We start from the raw sequence: 22,017 nt of genomic DNA, 5'->3' as shown, positions 1-22,017 counted from the left end.
GCTCACAACTATCTGATTGTCCACAGTAAAATTGAATAATTCATACCCACCTCATCTATACCTTACTAATATATTCAAATGTATAATGATGCAAAATGTGTGTACCGTATATACATGTGTGTTTTTTCTTTGTATGTTTTTTCGTTATCTGGCAAATTCAATAAAAACAATTGAAACACAAAAGAATTCTCATATTTTCATTGTTTTAATAATAACATTCCATTAAAATATTTTCCAACATATTATCTAGATCAGTCACCAAGTCATTGACCCTCGCCTGAGTGATGGAAAAATGTATCCAACTTTCTTCCGCGTTACACCAAAGAATCGAGTCAGTTATAGAGCTATTATTAGATTGTTGCAGCATTGTGGGTGGAACTGGGTTGGAATAATAACATCATGGGATGGCAGCGGTGATGAGGAGTCCCAAGAACTTAGTAAGATGATGAGCCAACATGGGATCTGCACAGATTATATCATTCCACTCACTGCAGATACATTGGTTAATATTCGGAGTGTGAGGATTATTAATGAATCAGCAGCTAAGGTTATCATAATGTGCGGAACTTCCACAACAAACTTTTATTATTTTGCTCGTCTTATACCCTCTGGCTTAGAAAATGTTACATTTATTTTCCCACCATCATGGAGTAAGTTAACTAATATACATTATGTGAATAATACATCAACTAACTGCAGCTTCATATTTGTGTGGCCACGAGAAAAAAGCCTAAACATGGATGTTTATACCGATGGTGTCAACTTCTCCAGCTGCTTAAATGACCCCATACTGGAAGATTTTTGGCTTTTTAGGTTGCACTGCCTTTGCCCCCAAGAAATAAAAAATAGACATTTTGAAAAATTACATAACATTTCTGCAAAGCCTTGTACAGATGTAAAAGATTTTTCATCCACATTGTCTACTTATACAACTCTGTCCTCCTATGTATACAGGGCTGTATATGTTCTGGCCAATGCTCTACATGCAATGTACATGAAGAAACTTAAATCTAAACAAAATGGATTCCAGCACAGAGTAAGTTGGACAATAAGTGTTTGTATTACTATGATATTCTCCTATATTATATAATAATTATGAAAATAAGATGGACAGCCATCTGTACTCTCCTTTTCATTTCCTGTACAATCACCAAAAATGTTATATTTCTTTATGCAGTTTTAAACACAATTTGGGGGGGGGGGGTTATTTTACTAATTGATTTGTATATGCCAGGGGTGCCCAACCTTTTGAAGAGCGAGGGCCACTTAAGCGACTTGGCAACTGGTCTTGGGCCAGAATGAGCAGAGCAGGCGGATAATAGGTCCGTGCAGAGCGAACACAGCCCACTCTACTCTATGGGTCCTCCGATCCACCCTGACGGCAGGGGATTGATCCCCTTCTGTTTTTTTTTTGCAAATCAGATTGGAGGTAGGCAGGTGTAAAAGGACACAAATCTGTTTACATCTGACGTTTCATAGAGGTGAATGGAGGATCCGATTGAGTTGGACCGATTGTGTGAAAGGGGCCTTTCACACTAATGCAGCGCAGTGCACCTGTGTCTTTCCTGTGGGTTAGCTACACTTTGCCATAGGCTTCTATTATATCCTGCAGGTGTGGTGCACTTTCTGAAAGCTCACCAAACCCGCAGGTAGTAACAGAAGTCTATGCCTCAGTGCAGGTAACCTGAAGGTGCATTGTACCTGCGGATCAGTTTGAAAGCAGCCCAGTAACCACTGCGCAGATATGTCCATATATACATTGCAATTTTAGTAGTAAACTGACCTTTAATAACAGTCTTCCATTCAGGTATTGCTTGCTGTTGCTGTCCCCGACAGAGTGAATTTGACAGGTCCGCCTGCGGCAAGAGACGGCGCTATACAGGAAGCTTATACAGCTCTGCGCCACAGTTGCTTGCTTTGCCAGCAACACAGATGCTCTGGGATGGCGGGTCTGCAACCCATGATCTGGACTTGCCAATCTGCCATCCCACAGAAGGAGGTCACGGGCCACATCAGAGGGCTCCGCGGGCCACATGTGGCCCCCGGGCCACTGCTTGGGCACCCCTGGTATATGCAATGTTAAGAGTCATTCACATAGTCTAAATTCATATATACAGTATTTTATGTGCATTTTATGTGCAATATATATATATATATATATATATATATATATATATATATATATGTATGTATGTATGTAGCGGGGGGTTCCTGAAGAGCACGCCCTATGCATTTTTCAAAGTTAAACTTTACTCAAACTACAGTTTGGTTTGGGTCTATTTGCCTAAATTAGACTTCTGTATCAGTCTGACTGCACGGTGCAATGTTCAGCCTGGCCACAGGGGGCACTGTCTCTGGTGGCAGGCATGGAACTATGGTCTGGTCAGGTGCTTAAATTACTCTCTCGGAGCCAGGTCAGTGGGAGTGGCCCTCTCGCTGTGCCCTCTGGGAGAGGGTATTTTATATGCGGTCGTCACGTGGTTTGGGGTTCCGGTCCAGTATGATGTGCTGATTACATGGTCCTGGTCCTCCTGACCAGCCCCCAGGAAAGGCTATGGCCTGGGGTGCGGATCCACCCGACTTTGATGCCTGGTTTTCTTAACAAGAGCCTGGAAGGGCTGAAGTAACCGAGAGAATCCGGTCTTGTGGATATTGCCAAGCTGGCTGAAAGATCCAGGTATCTTACAAGTGTTCTACAGCTTAGTTTATCCACATGTTCTGCAACAATGTCGGTGACAAAGACTTTGTTCCTGAGTAAGCACCTTGTTGTCTGCTAGGCCTTGTGAGAGAGGGACTGTCCAACCTGAGTGTTCATCCAGCTGCGAATGGCTATTCTCTGGATGCAGTCAAAGTAAGCAAGTTCTCTAACGTTTTTGGACTTTGACATTGAGAGTACCTGAACTTCCATTTCTAACCCTCTAATCCCAAGTTAAACACTGTTCAATGGTTTGATTTTTTGCAAATAAAATCCATTCAAGTGGATCTATTGTCAGTCTCAAATTACTGGGCCATCTACCATGGGACATCCCCTAGACATGAAACCAGAAGAGCGGAAGGTATCCGTAAACCCAAAAATAACCAGCAGCGCCTTCGGGGGTTAGTGCTACATGTATATGCATTGATATTATATATATTTAATTATGATATTCATTTGTATATACTTACATTTACAGTATATACATTTCAAGCCTCATTGTCTACAAAAAATAAAAATGCTAAATATTTAAGCATTTATCTAGAGCAGGGGTGCCCAACCAGTGGCCCGGGGACCACATGTGGCCCGCGGAGCCCTTTAATGTTGCCCACAACCTCCTGGTTTGGGATAGCAGGTTCACAAGCCCAGATCACAGGTTTTCACGCCATCCAAGAGCATCAGTGTTCTGATTGAAACCAGCGGTAGTGAGCAAGTGGCTGAGAAGGGAGCAGAGCCACATATGCTGATGATTCATGAATGGAAAACTGTTATTAAAGGTAAGTTTATTACTATAATCAGTGTATATGTAGCACTAACCCCCGAAGGAGCTGCTGGTTTAATTGGGTTTTCTGTTATCTTCTTTTCCTCAATTCACATCTAGGGGTGTCCCATGGAGGATGGCCCAGTAACTTGAGAGACTGATGACAGAATCTGTATAAAGGGATTTTATTGCAAAACGTAGACAATGAACCCAATTAAATTGGGATCAGAGGGTCAGGAAGAAAGTTCAGGTACTCTTAGCCCTTGTACATACGGTTGGACATTCCGATGGAAAATGTCCGATCGGACCATGTTGTCGGATAATCCGACAGTGTGTGGGCTCCATCGGACTGTTTCCGTCGGAATATCCGACCGACAAAGTTTTAGAGCTGGGCTATAAAATTTTCCGACAACATGATCCGATCAGACTTTGTCCAATCGTTTGTAGAGAATTCCGATCGGACAAAGTGCCACGCATGCTCAGATCAAATTCCTAGATTCCTAGATCCGACCGTGTGTATGCAACACCAGTTTCGGACAAAATCTGTCGGACAAAATCCGACGGATTTTGCTGTCGGAATGTCCGACCATGTGTACAAGGGCTTATTGTCAAAGTAAAAAATTGATGGACTTGCTTACTTTGACTGCATCCAGAGAATAGCCATTCACAACTGGATGATCACTCAGGTTGGACAGTCCCTCTCTCACAAGGCCTAGCAGCCAACATGGTGCTTACTCAGGAACAAGTCTCTGCCACAGACGTTGTTGTAGAACACGTAGGAAAACTAAACTTGTAGAACACTCGTGTGATACCTGGATCTTTCAGCCAGCTTGACGATACCCACTAGACCGGATTCACTTTGGTACTTCAGCCCTTCCAGGCTCTTGCTAAGAAAACCAACTCTTACGTGGACTTCTTCTGAAGAGTCCTCTCCTGGAATGCTATGAAGCTAATGGGTCTCTCCCAAACCGGAGACAGCACCCAAACACCTCAGAATCCTCCTTTAGTTTCCTTTCCTCGGGCTAGCCATCCCCGAGACAACAAGTCGGGTGGATCTGCACCCCAGGCCATAGCCTTTCTAGGGGCTAGTCAGGAGGACCAGGACCATGAAGTCAGTACATCCTTCTGGTCCGGAAACCCCGAACCACGTGACATCCGCATCTTAAGTACCCTCTCCCAGAAAGCACAGCAAGAGCGCCACTCCCACTGGGTGGGCTCCGAGAGAGAGTAATCTTAAAGCACCCAACCAGACTGTAGTTCCATGCCTGCGAGAAAAGACAGTGCCCCCTGTGGCCAGGCTGAACATCCCATAGTCCAGTCCAAATTTAGACAAACCAAACTGCAGTTCAGGTGTACCCTTAAATTTATAAAAACATAGCGTGTGCTCTTCAGGAGCCGGCGCTACATATTTATGCGCATATCTGTTCTGCAGTGGTTACAGGGCTACTTTCAAACTGATCCACAGGTGCAGTGCAGTGCAGTGCACCTTTGTATTAACTGCAAGTCATAAACTTTTATTATCACTTGCGGGTTTGGTGCACTTTCAGAAAGTTCATCACACCTTCAGGATATAATAGACATCAATGGCAAAGTGCAGCTAACCCAGGAAAGCCACAGGTCCACTGCGCTGCACCCGTAGTGCAGGTGAACTGCAGCATATCAGTGTGAAAGCAGCCTTAGGTCCCTTTCACATGGTCGGTTCAACCCACACGGACCCTCCATTCACCTCTATGTAGCAGCAGATGTAAACGGACTTGTGTTCATTTGCACCCACCTACCCCCAATCTGATCCACTAAAAAAAAAAACAGAAGGGGATCTTGTTGGATCGGATGGGGCTGCACACAGAGTAGAGTGGGCTATGTCCATGTCCCCTCTGCATATACAGAGCGGACACGGATCTGTCATCTGTCCACTCCACTTATTGTGGCCTGCGACCAGTTACCAAGTTGCTAATGTGGCCCTCTCTCTTCAAAAGGTTGGGCACCCCTGATCAAGAGTGTTTCTTTCTAAAGATTGTGTGCATTGTGATTATGTGCATTTTGCAAGCCGCCGGATCCCGGACACCTGAGGCAGTCGCGCTGCAAGTCGTGCTGCCTCAGTGTGAACGGGCTCTAAGGGTGAAACATTTCTAGAGAGTAGCTGTCTGCAGGTGGGAACTTTGGTTGGCTTATTAAAGTTTTGAGAAAACAATGTCACCATTGGCAGTCATATGTGTTCTTTGAGCCAGTGACACCATCATAACTCTGCCCATCGTCCTGTGGTCTGTAGTTGTGGTCATCAACAAAATGGTGGCCACAGATGTCATTTTATGGAAGACCATGTCAGTGTTTGTACTATAGAGCAGAACTTCCACTCCCTTCCTGGCATCTCACCTGCACTCCGGGCAATTCATCCCCCTACAGGCGGTTCAACTCCTCTCCAAATTCTCTTCGGCTTCCTCAGCTGTGATAGTAAATATGGCTTTGTATTTCGTACATTGCTACTTACCTTCTACCAAATCCTACACACTCCTCTCCTGCACATAATGCATGCTGTAATGAGCTTCCCTCCGGCACATAGTATTTGCCATCATACCCTCATACTGCTCTCCTGCACATTCTGCCCACCAATATGCCCTCTCTACTACATCCCTTCACATACTATTCACTGTGTACTCCTCAACTAATTAAACAAATTATACTGCCCATGGACATCTGTCCCACACTTCTGTCTCCTTTCTTATGCCGCGTACACACGATCGAATTGTCCGGCGTACTTAGTCCGGCAAACAATCCGGCGGATAGTCCGGCGGACTTTCTACCGAACGGACTTGGCCACACACAGACACACAGAAAGTCCGGCGTTTGCTAGCGCGATGACGTACAGCACGTACGAAGGGACTAGAAAAAGGAAGTTCAATAGCCAGTAGTCAATAGCTTCCTTTTCGTAATTTGCTTCTGAGCATGCGTCATTCTTAGTCCGCCGGACTAGCATACTGACGAACGTATTGTCCGCTGAAACGCAAGTTCGGCAGAAAGATTGGACTGCAAAAATACTTTCTAAGTCCGCCGGACTTTACGCTGAGAAAGTCCACTGAAGCCCACACACGATCGAATTGTCCGGTGAAATGCGTTTGATCGGACTAAGTACGCCGGACAATTCGATCGTGTGTACGCGGCATTACACATTCATATCTGACAGTCCGCACACAGATTGATCTTCCCCAGTGAAATCCCACCTCCAGTACATACAGATTTTTTTTTTTTTTACCAGTGATATCCCTTCCCCAGCACACAATGATTTGTATTTCCACAGTGACACCTGACCCTTCATCCCAGTACAAATCCTCTGGTCTTCCCTGCATATTTTCCACAGCGCACATCTCCAGTTCTCCCTCCGGGTTCTCCTCACTGTATACTCACAATCCACCACAAATATTTAACATTCAACTGTGTCCATGTCTTCCCCACAGACTAGACATGGGCGCCGTCAAAACATTTGTTTTGTTTCCTTCCTTTTCGTAATAACAAAATTCGTATTTCGTAATTCGTGTCCGAAATTCAATTCGGATTCGTACAAAATACGAATTTTCGGTAAATTCTGAAACTTTTCATTAAAATACAAAAGTTTGTTATGGTGAATTTATCATTATGAGGGGCTCCCACCATCCCTGTGCTGTGCTGACTTCCTGGGGTTTTTAACTTTTAGGTTTGTTAACTTTTTGTAACAATTGTGAATGTTCGTTATGATGAATTTATCATTATGAGGGGTCCCTACCATCCCTGTGCTGAGTTCCCGGGTCTGAGTGTACACCCGCTGTGCCCATTATGAGGGTTTGCCACCATCTCTGTGCTGACTTCCTGGGGTTTTAACTTTTAGGTTTGACAACTTTTTGTAACAATTATGAAATTTTGTTATGATTTTGGATCCGAAATTCATAAACTAAATTTCGTATTTCGTACGGAATTCGTATGCATAAAAATTCGTATTTCGGGTTTCGTGCGAATGCACGAATTTCCAGAAATTCGTACGAATTTTCGATTCGTATGAAACGAATCGCACATGTCTACCACAGACATTGCTTACTGCCTCTGTAAACAATGTCTAGGGGTTCAGCACCAGTCTTGGCCCTCTTTGTAGAAAGAAAGTTTAATTTTTCTTTTCCCTGGATGGCTTTTTCTTCTTACTGAATGACCTCATTATAACCTCATTATAACCTAAATGACAATATTAAATGCTAATGTTATTGAAATGACAGGTTCCCTGGCTATGATTACATTGCTGATGATGTTGTTGGAACAATGTCCTCAGAATTAAGGATGAGCCAAACACCCCCCAGTTCGGTTCGCACCAGAGAAAGTCTATGAGACACGAACATGAAAAATAAAAAGTGATAATTTTAAAGGCTTATATGCAAGTTATTGTCGTAAAAAGTGTTTGGGGACCCGGGTCCTGCCCCAGGGGACATGTATCAATGCATAAAAAAGTTTTAAAAATGTCAATTTTTCGTGAGCAGTTACATAGTTACATAGTAGGTGAGGTTGAAAAAAGACACAAGTCCATCAAGTCCAACCTATGTATGTGATTATATGTCAGTATTACATTGTATATCCCTGTATGTTTGGGTCTTTCAGGTGCTTATCTAATAGTTTTTTGAAACTATCGATGCCCCCCACTGAGACCACCACCTGTGGAAGGGAATTTCACATCCTTGCCGCTGTTATGCACTGTACACACGGTCTGACTTTTCCGACAGAAAATGTGTGATTGCATCGTGTTGTCGGAAAATCCGATTGTGTGTGGGCTCCATCGGACTATTTCCGTCGGAAATTTCCGACACACAAAGTTTGAAATCGGGATCTAAAATTTTACAACAAAATCTGATTGTTTAAATTCCGATTGCGTGTAGACAATTCCAACGGACAAAGTGCCACGCATGCTCAGAATAAATTACGAGGCGAAAGCTATTGGCTACTGGCCCGTTTATAGACCTATCGTATGTGGTCTACGTTACCGCGTTCAGAACGATCAGATTTTCCGACAACTTTGTGTGACCATGTGTATGCTAGACAAGTTTGGGCCAAAATCCATCGTAAAAAATCAGACGGATTTTGTCGTCAGAAAGTCCGACCGTGTGTATGGGGCATGATAGAAATAAAAGTGATCCAAATTTAAATTTTTTTTTTTTTAAAGGGGCAGTGTAAAAATAAAAAGGAAAACAAATAAGAAAATTTTTTTTAAGTGCCCCATCCCGCCGTACTCACACGCAGAAGTGAACACATACCTAAGTCGCGCCTGCATATGTAAACGGTGTTCAAACAACACATGTGAGGTATCGCCACGATTGTTAGAGCGAGAGCAATAATTCTAGCAAAATAACTCCTCTGTAACTCAAAACTGGTAACCTGTAGACATTTTTTAAAGGTTGCTTTTGGAGATTTTTAAGTGTCAACGTTTGTTGCGGGCCCAATTTTGAAGCGTGACATGTTGGGTATAAATTTACTCTGCGTAACATTATCTTTCACAATAGAAAAAAAATTGGGCTCACTTTACTGTATTCTTAATTTTTAATTTAAAAAAGTGTATTTTTTCCCCAAAAAATTGTGTTTGTCTCAGTACACTTAAAAGAAGATTGTGACACCTACTATGGTGATGGGCAGAGCTGGACTGGGAATAAAAACCAGCCCTGGAAAAAAAAATAATAATACCAGCACCATAACATTATTATACCAGCCCAAAAGCAAACATCATTATTCTCTTGTTCATGAAAGGGAAACCATGCATTTTAAAGCACATTTGAAGGGTGTATTATATATGAAAGCACATAGGACTTATATATGTAATGATGTAATAACAGAAATGCATTTGATGTGTAACTACCAGTTACTTCTGTTACTCTTGGATGGATTCTGATTTAGCCATTCCTATTCACATTTATAGAAAGACTGCCAAGTAACCGGAATATAAATCTATTACTTTTTGTATTTTTTAAGCAAGCTTTAATTCCAGAACTCTAAGCCCTTGTACACACGGTCGGACATTCCGTCGGAAAATGTCCGATCGGACCGTGTTGTCGGATAATCCGACCGTGTGTGGGCTCCATCGGACTGTTTCCGTTGGAATATCCGACCAACAAAGTTTTAGAGCTGGGCTATAAAATTTTCCAACAACATGGTCCGATCGGACTTTGTCCGATCGTGCGTAGAGAATTCCGATCGGACAAAGTGCCACGCATGCTCAGATCAAATTCCTAGACCAAAGCTATTGGCTACTAGCCTGAACGTAGTCCCGTCGTAAGGAAATAACGTCACCACGTTCTGAACGATCGGATTGTCCGACAACTTTGTCCGACCGTGTGTATGCAACAGTTTCAGAACAAAATCCGTCGGACAAAATCCGTCGGACAAAATCCAACGGATTTGGTTGTCAGAATGTCCGACCGTGTGTACAAGGGCTTAGAACTGTATATGATAATCTGTGTTTTTCTGCCTTCTATGAAAAGCTGCACAAATATGTGAGAAATCTTCATTACATGGACCCAACTGGAACTGACATCTACTTTAATGAGAGAAAGGAAGTTCCAACCGATCTTATATTACAAAGCTGGATTTTTTTTAACAATACGCATTATTCATATAGAACAATTTCCATTATTCAAAGCCCAGATTATGTGCCTGAACCATTTATCAATATGAGTGATCCTGTCCTCTGGAAAAGAGGCAAAGTAAGAAATCACTTTATTTTCTGCTTATGTTGTTTGCGGAGGAGGTTCATAATTAGGATTTATAGGGTTTTTCTAGTCTTGATTTAAAGTGGTTGTAAGGTTGTCCCTTAGCCCTTGTACACACGGTCGGAGATTCCTACGGAATGTGTCCGATCGGACCGTTTTGTCGGATATTCCGACTGTGTGTGGTCTGCATCGGACTGGTTCCGCTGGAGTATCCGACGGACCAAGTTTTCCAACTTTCCTGTAAAATTTTCCGACAAAATGCTCCGATCGGACATACTCCGATCATGTGTAGAGAATTCCGATCGGACAAAGTGCCACGCATGCCCAGATCAAATTTCTACATCAAAGCTATTGGCTACTAGCCTGAACGTAGTCCAATCGTAACAAAATAACGTCATCACGTTCTGAATGATCGGATTTTCCGACAACTTTGTCCGACCATGTGTATGCAACAGTTTCGGACAAAATCCATCGGATTTGGTTGTCGGAATGTCCGGCCATGTGTACAAGGGCTTAGACAGACCAGCTAAAGCACTGCACTGTACCTTTTAGAACAAATGTATATTATATATATATATATATATATATATATATATATATATATATATATATATATATATATATATATATATATATATATATATATATATATATATATATATACCGGTATATATATATATATATGTATATACAATATATGAGGACTATGCCAACTTTACAAAAAATGTGTTTATCAACACTGGTGTTTATACTTTAAAACTTAAATGTTAATCCTAACGTGCTTTATCAAACAAGTCAATAATCACTGGTTTAAATTATATCTATTATACCTAATAAAATGTAATATATGTGTCAAAAAAATTATTATATACTTTTATGCGAACCATATGCCAGCAATAACGCAAATATGTATATTAGTGAATCTAAAATACAACCCCCCCCCCCCCCCCAAAGATGCTAAAAACAAAAAAAATGATAAGACAAAAGGCAAAACAAATTAATATGGGTGCACAAACAATATTGTTAATCCAACGAAAAAAGTCCTATAGTAAAATGATCTCCATAAAAATGAAGTCCCAAGTGAATAGCCTCGGTGATTGATCCCCAACTCCTATTGCTTCGTATAGTAATCGTGCAGGTCCACCTTAATGTGATTCCACCACCACCTTATGAATTGGCCACTCACCAGACACAGGGGAATAATCACCTTTGGTTCATTGATAACCAATCCATACAATGGGTCAATCTGCACACTCTTCAGGCAATATGCTATTGGATTTGATGCTTAGCTAATCCTCATGGAAAATAAATAGCCATCATGGTGTAGTAATTCTAAATTGATTTGTTTGTAGAACAGCTAAAAAAAACTATTACACTCATATATTCAGGTGCCAATAGGCTAGCACAAATCTGTTTCAGCCGTGTACACGGGGCCCAGTGTATTGGCGTGGGTTTCCCTGTGTATTTCCTATAACACGTGTGTTCCAAGCTTCGCTCTCATACGGGAGGCGTCAAAGTCACAAAGTATCTGTGCGCCGGTATCTGTTTTGTGTGCATGGCACCTTTTAGCCTGGCACACTGAATGGCCCCTTGAACTCTTAGCCCTTGCACACATGGTCGGAGATTCCGACGGAATGTGTCCGATCGGGCCGTTTTGTCGGATATTCCGACTGTGTGTGGTCTATATCGAACTGTTTCCGTTGGAGTATCCGATGGACCAAGTTTTCCAACTTGTTGGTAAAATTTTCCGAAAAAATGCTCCGATCGGACATACTCCGATCATGTGTAGAGAATTCCAATCGGACATGCTCAGATCAAATTCCTACACCAAAGCTATTGGCTACTAGCGTGAACGTAGTCCCGTTGTAACAAAATAACGCCATCACGTCGGATTTTCCGACAACTTTGTCCGACCGTGTGTATGCAACAGTTTCGGACAAAATCAGTCGGACAAAATCCGACGGACAAAATCCGACGGATTTGGTTGTCGGAATCTCCGACCGTGTGTACAAGGGCTTGGGGGTACTGGTGGTTCATAGGACAATCCATCAGAGGAGGGTATGGAGGAGGAAGAGAAGGAGGAGGGGGTGGAACTGACAGACCACAAGCTGTACATAGAAAACAAGCTCCAGCACTGAGCACTGTTCTGCATCCTGCCTTGTTGCAAGCAGAGTTAAATAGTGAATGCAATATATCTTTCCTGATAATGCTTGCTGGACCACATGTTAGCAGTAGGGTGGACTTTGCAGATGATTGCCTTGCTCAAACATTGCCATCCACATGATGTTATAGAGCTGGAATGACATTTTCTGCGAAGGAATAGTGAATTAGAACCTGCTGTTGTGGTACAGCAATTTCTGCAATTTGACAGAAGGTAGTAGAATCCACCAGAAAAAAAAGCCATCAATTTGGACAAGCTGGAATTTGGACACTAGGCATGTGGGTGGCAGGGAGTATATTTCTTTCTCTGCAGCAACTGGGACAGATAAAAGTGCCTGCTATACTCTACAGCTGGTGGTGTGCTGCTGGCAGATGTGTTGCAAGGACCTGTGACACCCTTTGCTATACCATCATCCCTGTCAATGGGGGTTGCTGAAAGGTCATGAGATATAGCAGGGGTATACATGAAAGCTGAGGAGTGAGGAGGAGAAGAATTGCTTCCTTTGTGTGTGGCTTTCAGTGGTGGAAGGTTAAATGACTTTTCTGACGTAAAGCTAACGTTTACGAGAAGTACTGCATCTCGCCATTTCCTCAACTAGCTATTCTCAACTTGACCATTGGTGACCTGCCACCACATCTCCGACTTGTGACCACACACATACTCTTGGCAACCAAACTTTTGATCGCCAAAAAATGGAGAACAAAAGACACCCCTAGACTCACAGAAGTAGCTACTCTAGTGCAAACCCACTACACGTATGAACCTATCCCCTCTAGAGGGAAACATACACACACCTACTTAACGAACCTCTGGAATCCATGGAACCTCTGGTACACAAAAAGATGCAAACATTGTTAGAACCATATTGAACTACAGTTTCATGTTGATGCTCTCTGCCCCCCCCTTCCTTCCCTCCCCTCCTATACCCCGCCCCCCCACCCTCCATGCCCTCACCCCTCCCTTACCCCTCCTTATTATTTCATATTCACATTGCTATGAAAATATCTCATGGGTTGTGAGATAACAGCTTCACAATCTGATAGAATAGGGTGGCTGCTCTATACTCTTCCATGATGGCTGCCTCTGGAGGACACACTGCCTCTTTGGGCTTGCTTCGCCCCCTCACTTTTCTCCTCTGCTCTATCTGACACCAAAATCACATCAGTGACCTCATCATCCTCAACCTCTTCATCCTCATCATCACTGGAGCCAACTTGGCAATACGTGTGCGGCTGGGGCAAGTAATGTCTGTGCATGCTCAAGAAGCAATGGGGCTATGGCATTAGTAGCTGTGGACAAGGAGGCAGAAGAAGCCACTCTGTCAGCTGCGATGGACTGTGCACTAGTGTCAGCTTGGGTCATAGAGAATGAGCAGGATGAGGAAGGTTTAGTAATCCAGTCCATTACCTCCCCTGCATGATATGGCTGGATAGCACAGGCAACATCACTAAACAGATACAAATGTGTCCACCTTTGCACAAAGATGCTCCCCTCATTATGGCATGGGAAATTCTGCCTTTCCTTGTTGGCCTCCCAGACATGATGGGGGGGGGGGGTGGGCTTATTACCCAAATGTAATAGAAACTAGGAAATGTGTGATTGGGTGCACTTTATTGAATAAAAAGTGGTGTATGGTTGCCTTTAAATTTAAGACTGACACTGACAGAAATGTAGTAGCTATAAAAAAAAAAAGAGGGGAAACTTCTTCTCAGTCAGAAAAACTGTGACTGGCAGTTTAAAAAAGGGGCAGGTTGGGCATAAAAAAAGAAAAAGCAAAAAAAAAAAACTTGCAGCAACAAGAAAAAATGGATATACAGCTCTGTAGAGAGCACTCAATGTTATGTAAAGCTGTGTTAAACACTGCACTACACTAGCACACTACATTAACACACTTTACTGACACACTACACTATACTCACACTTTATGGACACACTACACTATACTCACACTTTATGGACACACTACACTATACTCACACTTTACTGACACACTACACTAACCCTCTATACTCAGAGTGACAATAAGTGAACACTCTAACTCACTAGTAGCAAACTGAGCCCTGCTTTAGCTATCTCCACTCCAATAACACAAGGAAGGAACCTTATATAGTGTGGGGTGGGAGCACTGAGCCATGATTGGACAAACTCATCAGGGCACTTGTCAGGTGCAAGGCTTCATCCAATTAGGGCCCTAGAATGCACTGTGCAGCATGCAGTGCATTGCAGGGTGCTTCTCAGGTGAACATCCTACCGAGTGCCCCACCAAATTCGGCTGTTCGCAAGACTGACAAACAGGTGATGTTCGGGCCGAACATTTGCTCAGTCTGAACCGTTCTCCCAACACTAGTTAAATACTCCAATCACCTTCACTTATTACAAAAACAAATATCAGTCATAAACCTTATTTAAGCCACATGGATGATGGGGATTAAGTTTGTTAATCCGTCAAACTTCCCTCCATTTTAATTTTAGAATCTTGTCACCTCCTTTCCTGTCCTTAGAAATCTCCAAAATAGTAAATCTCAAATTATATACATGCTACCCAAAGTTCACAAGGACAGTAAATGTCATCTTGGGCGACCAATAGTCTCAGGGAAATGATTCTATTTTTATACCTGTAGCACAATGTTTGGACAAGATTTTAGCACCATTAATTCAGGACATATTAAAGGCACTGGTAATTTTCTACAAAAGTTGAGATCTTTTTCTGAATGCCAGGAAGGAGTGATTTTGGTTACCTTGGATGCAAGTAGCCATTACACATCAATACCACAGAGAAAAGGTATTTCTGTTGCAACGGATTTGATCAAAAGCAGTCAGAAATATACTAAAGCTTAGATTGCATTATTTGAGAAATTATTTCATTTGATGCTCACTAACATATTTTTTATTTCAGGTTTTTATTTACAACTAAAAGTCATTGTGATGGGTTCCAGCATCACCCCGTCATTTTCATGTGCATATATGTATGATTTTGAGAGTAAATAAATTTTTGTGGATGACATGTTTAATAGGTATTGCGTCACCTGGTGGAACTATATAGATGATGTTTTTGTTCAATCTGCCGGGGTGACGTTGGAACCCTCCAATTCTCCATTTGTTTGATGAAGAATTAAATAGTTTCATTTAGGACACACAATTCAAGATATGTATTGATGAAATAAGTGTCTCTTTATTTTCCACTTTTATCTATATAGAGGACAATAATCTGATCTTTTTGTGAAATTTATGGTTAGGAATCAGCTATAGCTTTTTGATAGCTTTCATCCATTGCATTTAGATGTATTGTTAGGAGTCAATTGTGTAGATTTCAAATAATTGTCATCAATTCAATGCAAGCAACAGATGAGATGTGGCAACAATTTAGAGATTGGGGGTTATCCTGATGTTATTTTGCAGGAAATGGATAGATTACAACAAAAAATAGAGAAGACGTTGCATGGGGGCAGGCAGTTTCTTCTCTATGCAATATTCTGCTTACAGTGATGATATTTTTATTATTATTAAAATCCACTGGCCTTTGTTACAGTTGTCTTATCCTGAAATTATGCGAGTTTACCACAGGAATCAATCTTTGCATAATATTTTAGTACATGCTGATTTCAGGGACAGAGGAAAGAGATTAGAAAATCTTTTTATTCAGTAATGGAAATGGATGTTTCCTGTGTTTCATTTGCATTCAGAGTAATAAAAAAAAAACAATTTTTTTGTACACCCAGGTAACGAGCAAATATTTTAAATCCATGCATATCATGCTTGCCAGCCCTCTTAAGTCATTTATGTTCTATTTTGCCCCTGCAATGTGTTATATGTGTGGTAGACAACAAAAAAACTGAAGGATCGGCGGTCACAACATCGCTGCTTAAGCTACAGCAGATAACCTGGTGTCCCTGTTCTAAAACATTTTGTGGAACAGGGACATAAAGATAGTGATTTGAGATTTTATTTTTTGGAAGAGATTTCTAAGGACAGTAGAGGAGGTGGCAGTATTCTAAAATTACAATGGAAGGAAGTTTGATGAATTTACAAACTAAACACCCTTCATCCGTATGGCTTAAATAAGGATTCTGACTTATATTTGTAATTTGTAATAAGTGATAGTGTGTACAGTATGTCTTACATTCTTTGTTGCTTTTTCCTTTTTAGACAAAAAAAAAGAACTGAATTATAGATTGTCTTGTGGGACTTTAAGCATGATAGAATGGGATTTTTGATATGGGGTTTAAAAGTTTATTTTGTATTTTTTTTAAATATTGTAGAATTTTTCTCTTTCTCTATTCCTTAATATTAGTGCACTAAGCTATTTTTGCATGATTTGGGATACCACATCTCCTTCCTTTTATCTATCTATCTATCTATCTATCTATCTATCTATCTATCTATCTATCTATCTATCTATAATATTGTAACCTTAAGCTTAAATACTTGATCTGATTTAAATTGAATGGATTTCCCTAATTCAATTTATAGTAAGAAACTTCACAAAAAGCAGAGAGCATACAGCACATTTGTCAGGTGTGAGGGGAACTTCTAGATTAGATAGCACTGAGTTCACAACATCAATCTAATGCAATTAGATTGGGACAAGGCTAGGCCTTATGCCCCCTTACACGCGATCAGAAATTCGGCCAGCAAAAGACAGATGAGAGCTTTTGGTGACAGTGTGTATGCTCCATCTGACTTTTACTGTCCGAATTTCCGCCAGCAAACGATTGAGGCCAGGTTCTCAATTTTTCGGTCGGAAAAAGTTCCGAAAAAGTTCTGATCGTTTGTACAAATTTCCTACGCATGCTCAGAAACAATTTGACACATGCTCTGAAGCATTAAACTTCATTTTCTTGGCTCATCATAGCATTGTACGTCACCGTATTCTTGATAGACAAAATTTCAGCGAAATTTTGTGTGACCGTGTGTATGCAAGCCAAGCTTGAGTGGAATTTCATCAGAAAAATCATCCAAATTTTTTCAGACAGAAAATCTGCTTGTGTGTATGGGGCATAAATCTAGTAAAAAAGAGCATAGGCTGGGGCTTTACAATAATTAAGATATTTTACGGAGGGTACAGCTGACCGGCAGTAGGACAGTTTATAAAGAAATATAGGTTGAATTAGTGTATGAAGAAAATAATGAAGAAAATAATTAGGAGAATTAGTGTATGCCTATATTCTAGACACGTGCAATTTGTTTCTGTCTGATTATAATTTCTGAAAATTTTTGGGTTATTCGGAGATACAGATGTAACAGAATCTCTGACTGAAATAGTAACGAATAGTAATGAATTTTGTCTTGTATGGATTCTAAGGGAAACACCACACCAAAAAAAATGTAAACCCTTATTAAAGCATGCAGCCTAGCAGAAAGGGGGGGGATAATTGAGCTCCCCAGAACCCAGCCCCCCCCCCCCATGTGAATGATTATGGGGTGAATAAAGACAGGAAACAAGTTTTTGACCATTCCTTTATTAAAAAATAAAAAACAGCATACCCTGATATAGATCCATATCACACTGCCCACTGCACCACCAAACCCAAAAAAAGTTAAAAAAAAAACCTCCGGCCTCTTTGAACACTTCCCACGGACTGAATGGTCCTCTGTTTGACATTTCTTTTGTAGGTAAGGGGTGGGCCACTTGGTGACCCTGTCCCCTTCTGACATCATTGACCCAGAATGCCTTGGTTGGGGATGTCAGAATGTTGGGGTCACCCACTGACGTCATTGGGTGACTACGCCCCTTAGCTATCAAATAAATGTCAGACAGAGGAGCAGGCAGTTCGCTGGAAGCATTCAACGAGGCCAGAGGTTATTGTTTGGGATTTGGCGGTGCGATATGAATCTACATGGGGGGACATTATTTTTTATTTTTTAAAGAAATTGTCAAAAACTCATTTACTGTCTTTATTCACTTTTTACAAATTTTTGGTGAATACTCATACTCATTCACATAGGAGGCGGGGCAGGATCTGGGGACCCGCAGACCCGATGAACATGGGGACAAGGTGCTTTGGAGTGGGAATGCCCAAAGTAACCATCCCCCAATGTTGAGGGCATGTGGCCCGGTATGGTTCAGGAGCGGGGGTTGCTTGCTCGTCCCCTCCCTTTATGGATTTTGGGGACCCTGTATAATTTTTTTTAGTTTGGTGTGAGGTTCCTCTTATAATCCATACCAGACCTGAAGAGCCTGCCTGGTATGGAGGGGGGGGGGGGCACAGTTTTTCTCCAGTTTTTCTCCAAATTTTTTATTGCTGGCAATGTTTTCAGTGGGGAAGTGACTCATCAGTTGTTAAGGACATGGTGGCCGGCTTCCCGGCCTGCTGTTTAACAATCAGATATTCTTCACCCAGAATTCCAATCAGTTGTTTATTTTTTGACTGATCCGAATTCAAATTGTTCTAAAAATGTGTAATTCGTTAGAAAATAAATAAAGGAAACTAATTTTAATGAAAACTAAAAGGAATTTAAAGAAATTCCGAAACCACACTAAATGCATTCTGAAACAAAAATATAATTTTTGTTAGACCTTACATTACATATAACTCAGCACTTCATGTGTGAACTTTACATTTTGGATGTGTCAACCAGTGGGACCACTGTACAGAAAATGTATTTAGTTGCATATTTTTCCTAGTTAGTATCTTTCCCAATTCACATTGTTGATTGGGATCTGCAATTGTATTAGATATGGAGGGTGTTTCTGCGGTTTTCCATAACCTAGTGATATTTAGCTTAGGTGCTAGCAGAAGATGTGTTGTGTCAGTTGTGGTGTTTGAGGGTTATTTTTCTAACCCTACATGAAGCAGCGATAATGAAGGGGTAGGAGTAGAAGGCAAGCCAGAGGTAGTAGAGATCAATGTGAACATTTATCTCCAAAATGAGGTAAGGATACCTCATTTTACCACAGTACCATAGTATGTGGGCTATGGAACCTATGCTTCCGCAGTTCCTCCAACAGCATGGTGGGCTTCCTGCATATATCTTCGATAACTGATAGGACGTTAGATACCACCTGTGTAGGGTTTTTTGGTCGGTCTCCCAATGTTTGGAACAGTGAGATGCAGTGGAGGTGAACCTAAAGGCTTGTTGCCACATTTCAGGGGTAATGTGGACCCTCAGCTCCTCAGCCCATTTGGTTAGGGTAGGAATTTGTGAGTAAGGGCGATCATCATTTAGTAAGGTGTAGAACAAGGTTATTCCTTTTTTTGGGGTAAGGGGATTGTGTGTAAAATTGGAACATTGTTTCCGGCAGAGTGGTTGTAATTCGTGGATTTGAGAAAGTGAGAGATTCTCATATAGATGTAGAGTTCTGAATGTGGGAGATTAAATTCCTGTTTGAGGTTCTTAAATGTTTTTAATGACTTGTGATTGGTAAAGTTGAGAATGTTTGTGATGCCTTGTTTGTGCCATGCGGAGAGATTAAGGTCTGTGAAATGTTTGGTTAGGGCTCTAAGGGGGTTAGGTATAGACCGGGTAAGAGGGCTGGGGGTTTGTTTGGATAATGTTTTTTTCCATGTTAGTATAAAAGCTGTAACTGATTGGGGTGTGTCATGGATAGGAGGGGGGCATCTTGCTGCTGTTAGGAGGAGGGAATCTAGGGGGTATTTGTTCTGGGGGGATAAAGTTTCCATCATTGACCAAATTTTTTCAGATGTTGGGTGCCAACAATAGTATATTTGGTCTTAGATGGAGGCATGGTAGTAACTGCTGATGTGGGGGAGGCATCTCCTCCCTTTTTGTACAGTCTGGTTAAAATATAGTCAGCACATCTAGGAGGACCTTTTTCCCATATAAATTTTGATATTTGCCTTTGGATGGAGGTTAGGAAGGATTAAGGGAGGGGTATTATCAGTGTGTGGAATAGGTACAGGCAGGGGTGGACTGACAACTCATGGGGCCCTCAAGCAATAGGAGATTATGGAGCCATACGATATACACACACACAGTATACAATCACACAGTATACACATACATGTACACATAGTATACACAGACATGTTTCTATTGGCTGAGAAGGTACTGGAGAGGTGGGTCAGCTATAATCTCAGGATTTTTAGACCAAAGGGATGTGGGTAAGGGATATTTCAGAGACAGATGTAAAAAAAACACAGATTTTTACATAATGTCCTTGATTTTACTGAGACTGGAAACCCTGATGGGGCCCCCTAGTGGCAGTGCCCGAGTGCCCATATGGTCAGTCCACCCCTCGGTACAGGAGTGGTAGTATTATCATCTTAAGGGTAGAGATCCTACCTATTTTTCAGAGGCCTGTTGAGCGTAGTGAGTGCAGTAGTTGAGGGAGATGTTGGAGAAAAGTCTGGTAGTTAAGTGTAAACAAGAAAGTTGTGTTTTAAACCCCCTAAACTTAAAAAAACTATCACCATTGAAAGAAAAAAAAAAAACTCCTCCTTTAAACCAAAGCTCTCTATTTGTAAAGGGAATATTTTTACTAAAAAAAAAATAGTTTAATCTAAAATAATGGTTCTATCAACATGCAATAGAAATCAATGAGCACTCCAAATAAATGAAAATCCCCAAATATTTGTATAGCCCCATAAGATATGATAAACATTTACAAAATAATAATAATAATAATAATAATAATATCTGATTTCAGATCCCGGTATCTAGATGCTCAGATGCCTGTTTACCTGGCAGCAGAAAAAAGTTTGGATCTACAATTCATAAATGCTGCTATGAGTGCGTCGTGTGTCCAGAAGGAGAGATATCCAACATTTCCGGTAGAGTTTGTATTTCTTAGTAAGTTATTGTTGGACTGGGCAGAAGGTATCACTGTAGTTATGTGTGTCAGAGAATAAGACATATGAAGTACATCTCTGTAATGTGTGCACATTTCTCCATGTTTTATCCTTTTAAAGACTCTGTAAGTACAGACAGATACCTGTCCATCCTGCTAAAAATGCACTCACAATCCCTGTTGTGGGCTGACAATACACAGGAGTTTGTGGAAGGAAATCACAAGAAATGGTGTCAGCCCTACCAGTTGTATTTTGCTACTACTAGTATTTGAAACTACAGAGTCTCTCCCCTCTTCTTGTATTTTCTGACAGAATCAAATGGTGTTTTTTTGCACATCATATTTAAAGTTGACGTCTCTTAGGCCGCGTACACACGGGCGGACTGTTCGCCCAACTTTGTCCGTCCAACAGTTTCGGCAAACAGTCCGCTCAAAATTAGCATGGACGGACATGGCCACACACGACGAACGAACAGTTTGCTGAAACCGTGCCGGATGACGTGAACGGCACGTACGACGGGACGGAAAATACGATGTCCTATACACTGCATTATAACTTTCGGCGTGAAAATCCTTTCTGAGCATGCGCGCAACTTTGTTTGACGAACAAGCCTACACACGAGCGGACTGTTCGCTGAAACAAGGTTTCAGCGGACAGTTTTACGGAATTTCCGAAAAACCTTGTTCGTCAAACTGTCCGCTGAAACTGTCCGCTGAAAGCCCACACACGAGCGGACTGTCCGCCCAAACACTGTTCAGCGGACAAAGTTGGGCGAACAGTCCGCCCGTGTGTACGCGGCCTTAGCCCTGCATGAATCAGTTTCTAAAATATATGGCAACAGTATTGTTTTGTTTTTTTATTCCATATTTTCATTAAAAAAAACACCTTGAGCTCTAGTCAGTGACCATGTCTAGGCTAAGATGATGTCATCAGTCTGCCTC

At 41.5% G+C, this 22,017-nt stretch overlaps 1 protein-coding gene across 1 annotated transcript in view; it reads left to right on the top strand.

Moving 5' to 3' along the window:
- The first annotated feature begins 292 nt into the window (after positions 1 to 292).
- The window catches only part of LOC143941269 (vomeronasal type-2 receptor 26-like), a 60,811-nt gene continuing 39,086 nt past the window's right edge, over positions 293 to 22,017 (top strand). The window contains exons 1-3 of the mRNA XM_077463305.1: positions 293 to 1,036; positions 9,938 to 10,159; positions 20,935 to 21,058. Coding sequence (XP_077319431.1) covers positions 293 to 1,036; positions 9,938 to 10,159; positions 20,935 to 21,058 — 1,090 coding nt within the window. The remainder of the gene's footprint in view (positions 1,037 to 9,937; positions 10,160 to 20,934; positions 21,059 to 22,017) is intronic.

The sequence above is a fragment of the Lithobates pipiens genome, unplaced genomic scaffold, assembly GCF_037356315.1.
Source record: "Lithobates pipiens isolate NorthernLeopardFrog02 unplaced genomic scaffold, aLitPip1_a1.2 Scaffold_3, whole genome shotgun sequence".
Lineage (NCBI taxonomy): Eukaryota > Metazoa > Chordata > Amphibia > Anura > Ranidae > Lithobates > Lithobates pipiens.
Note: the sequence above shows the minus strand (reverse complement) of the source record. Positions and strands in the feature narration are given on the sequence as shown.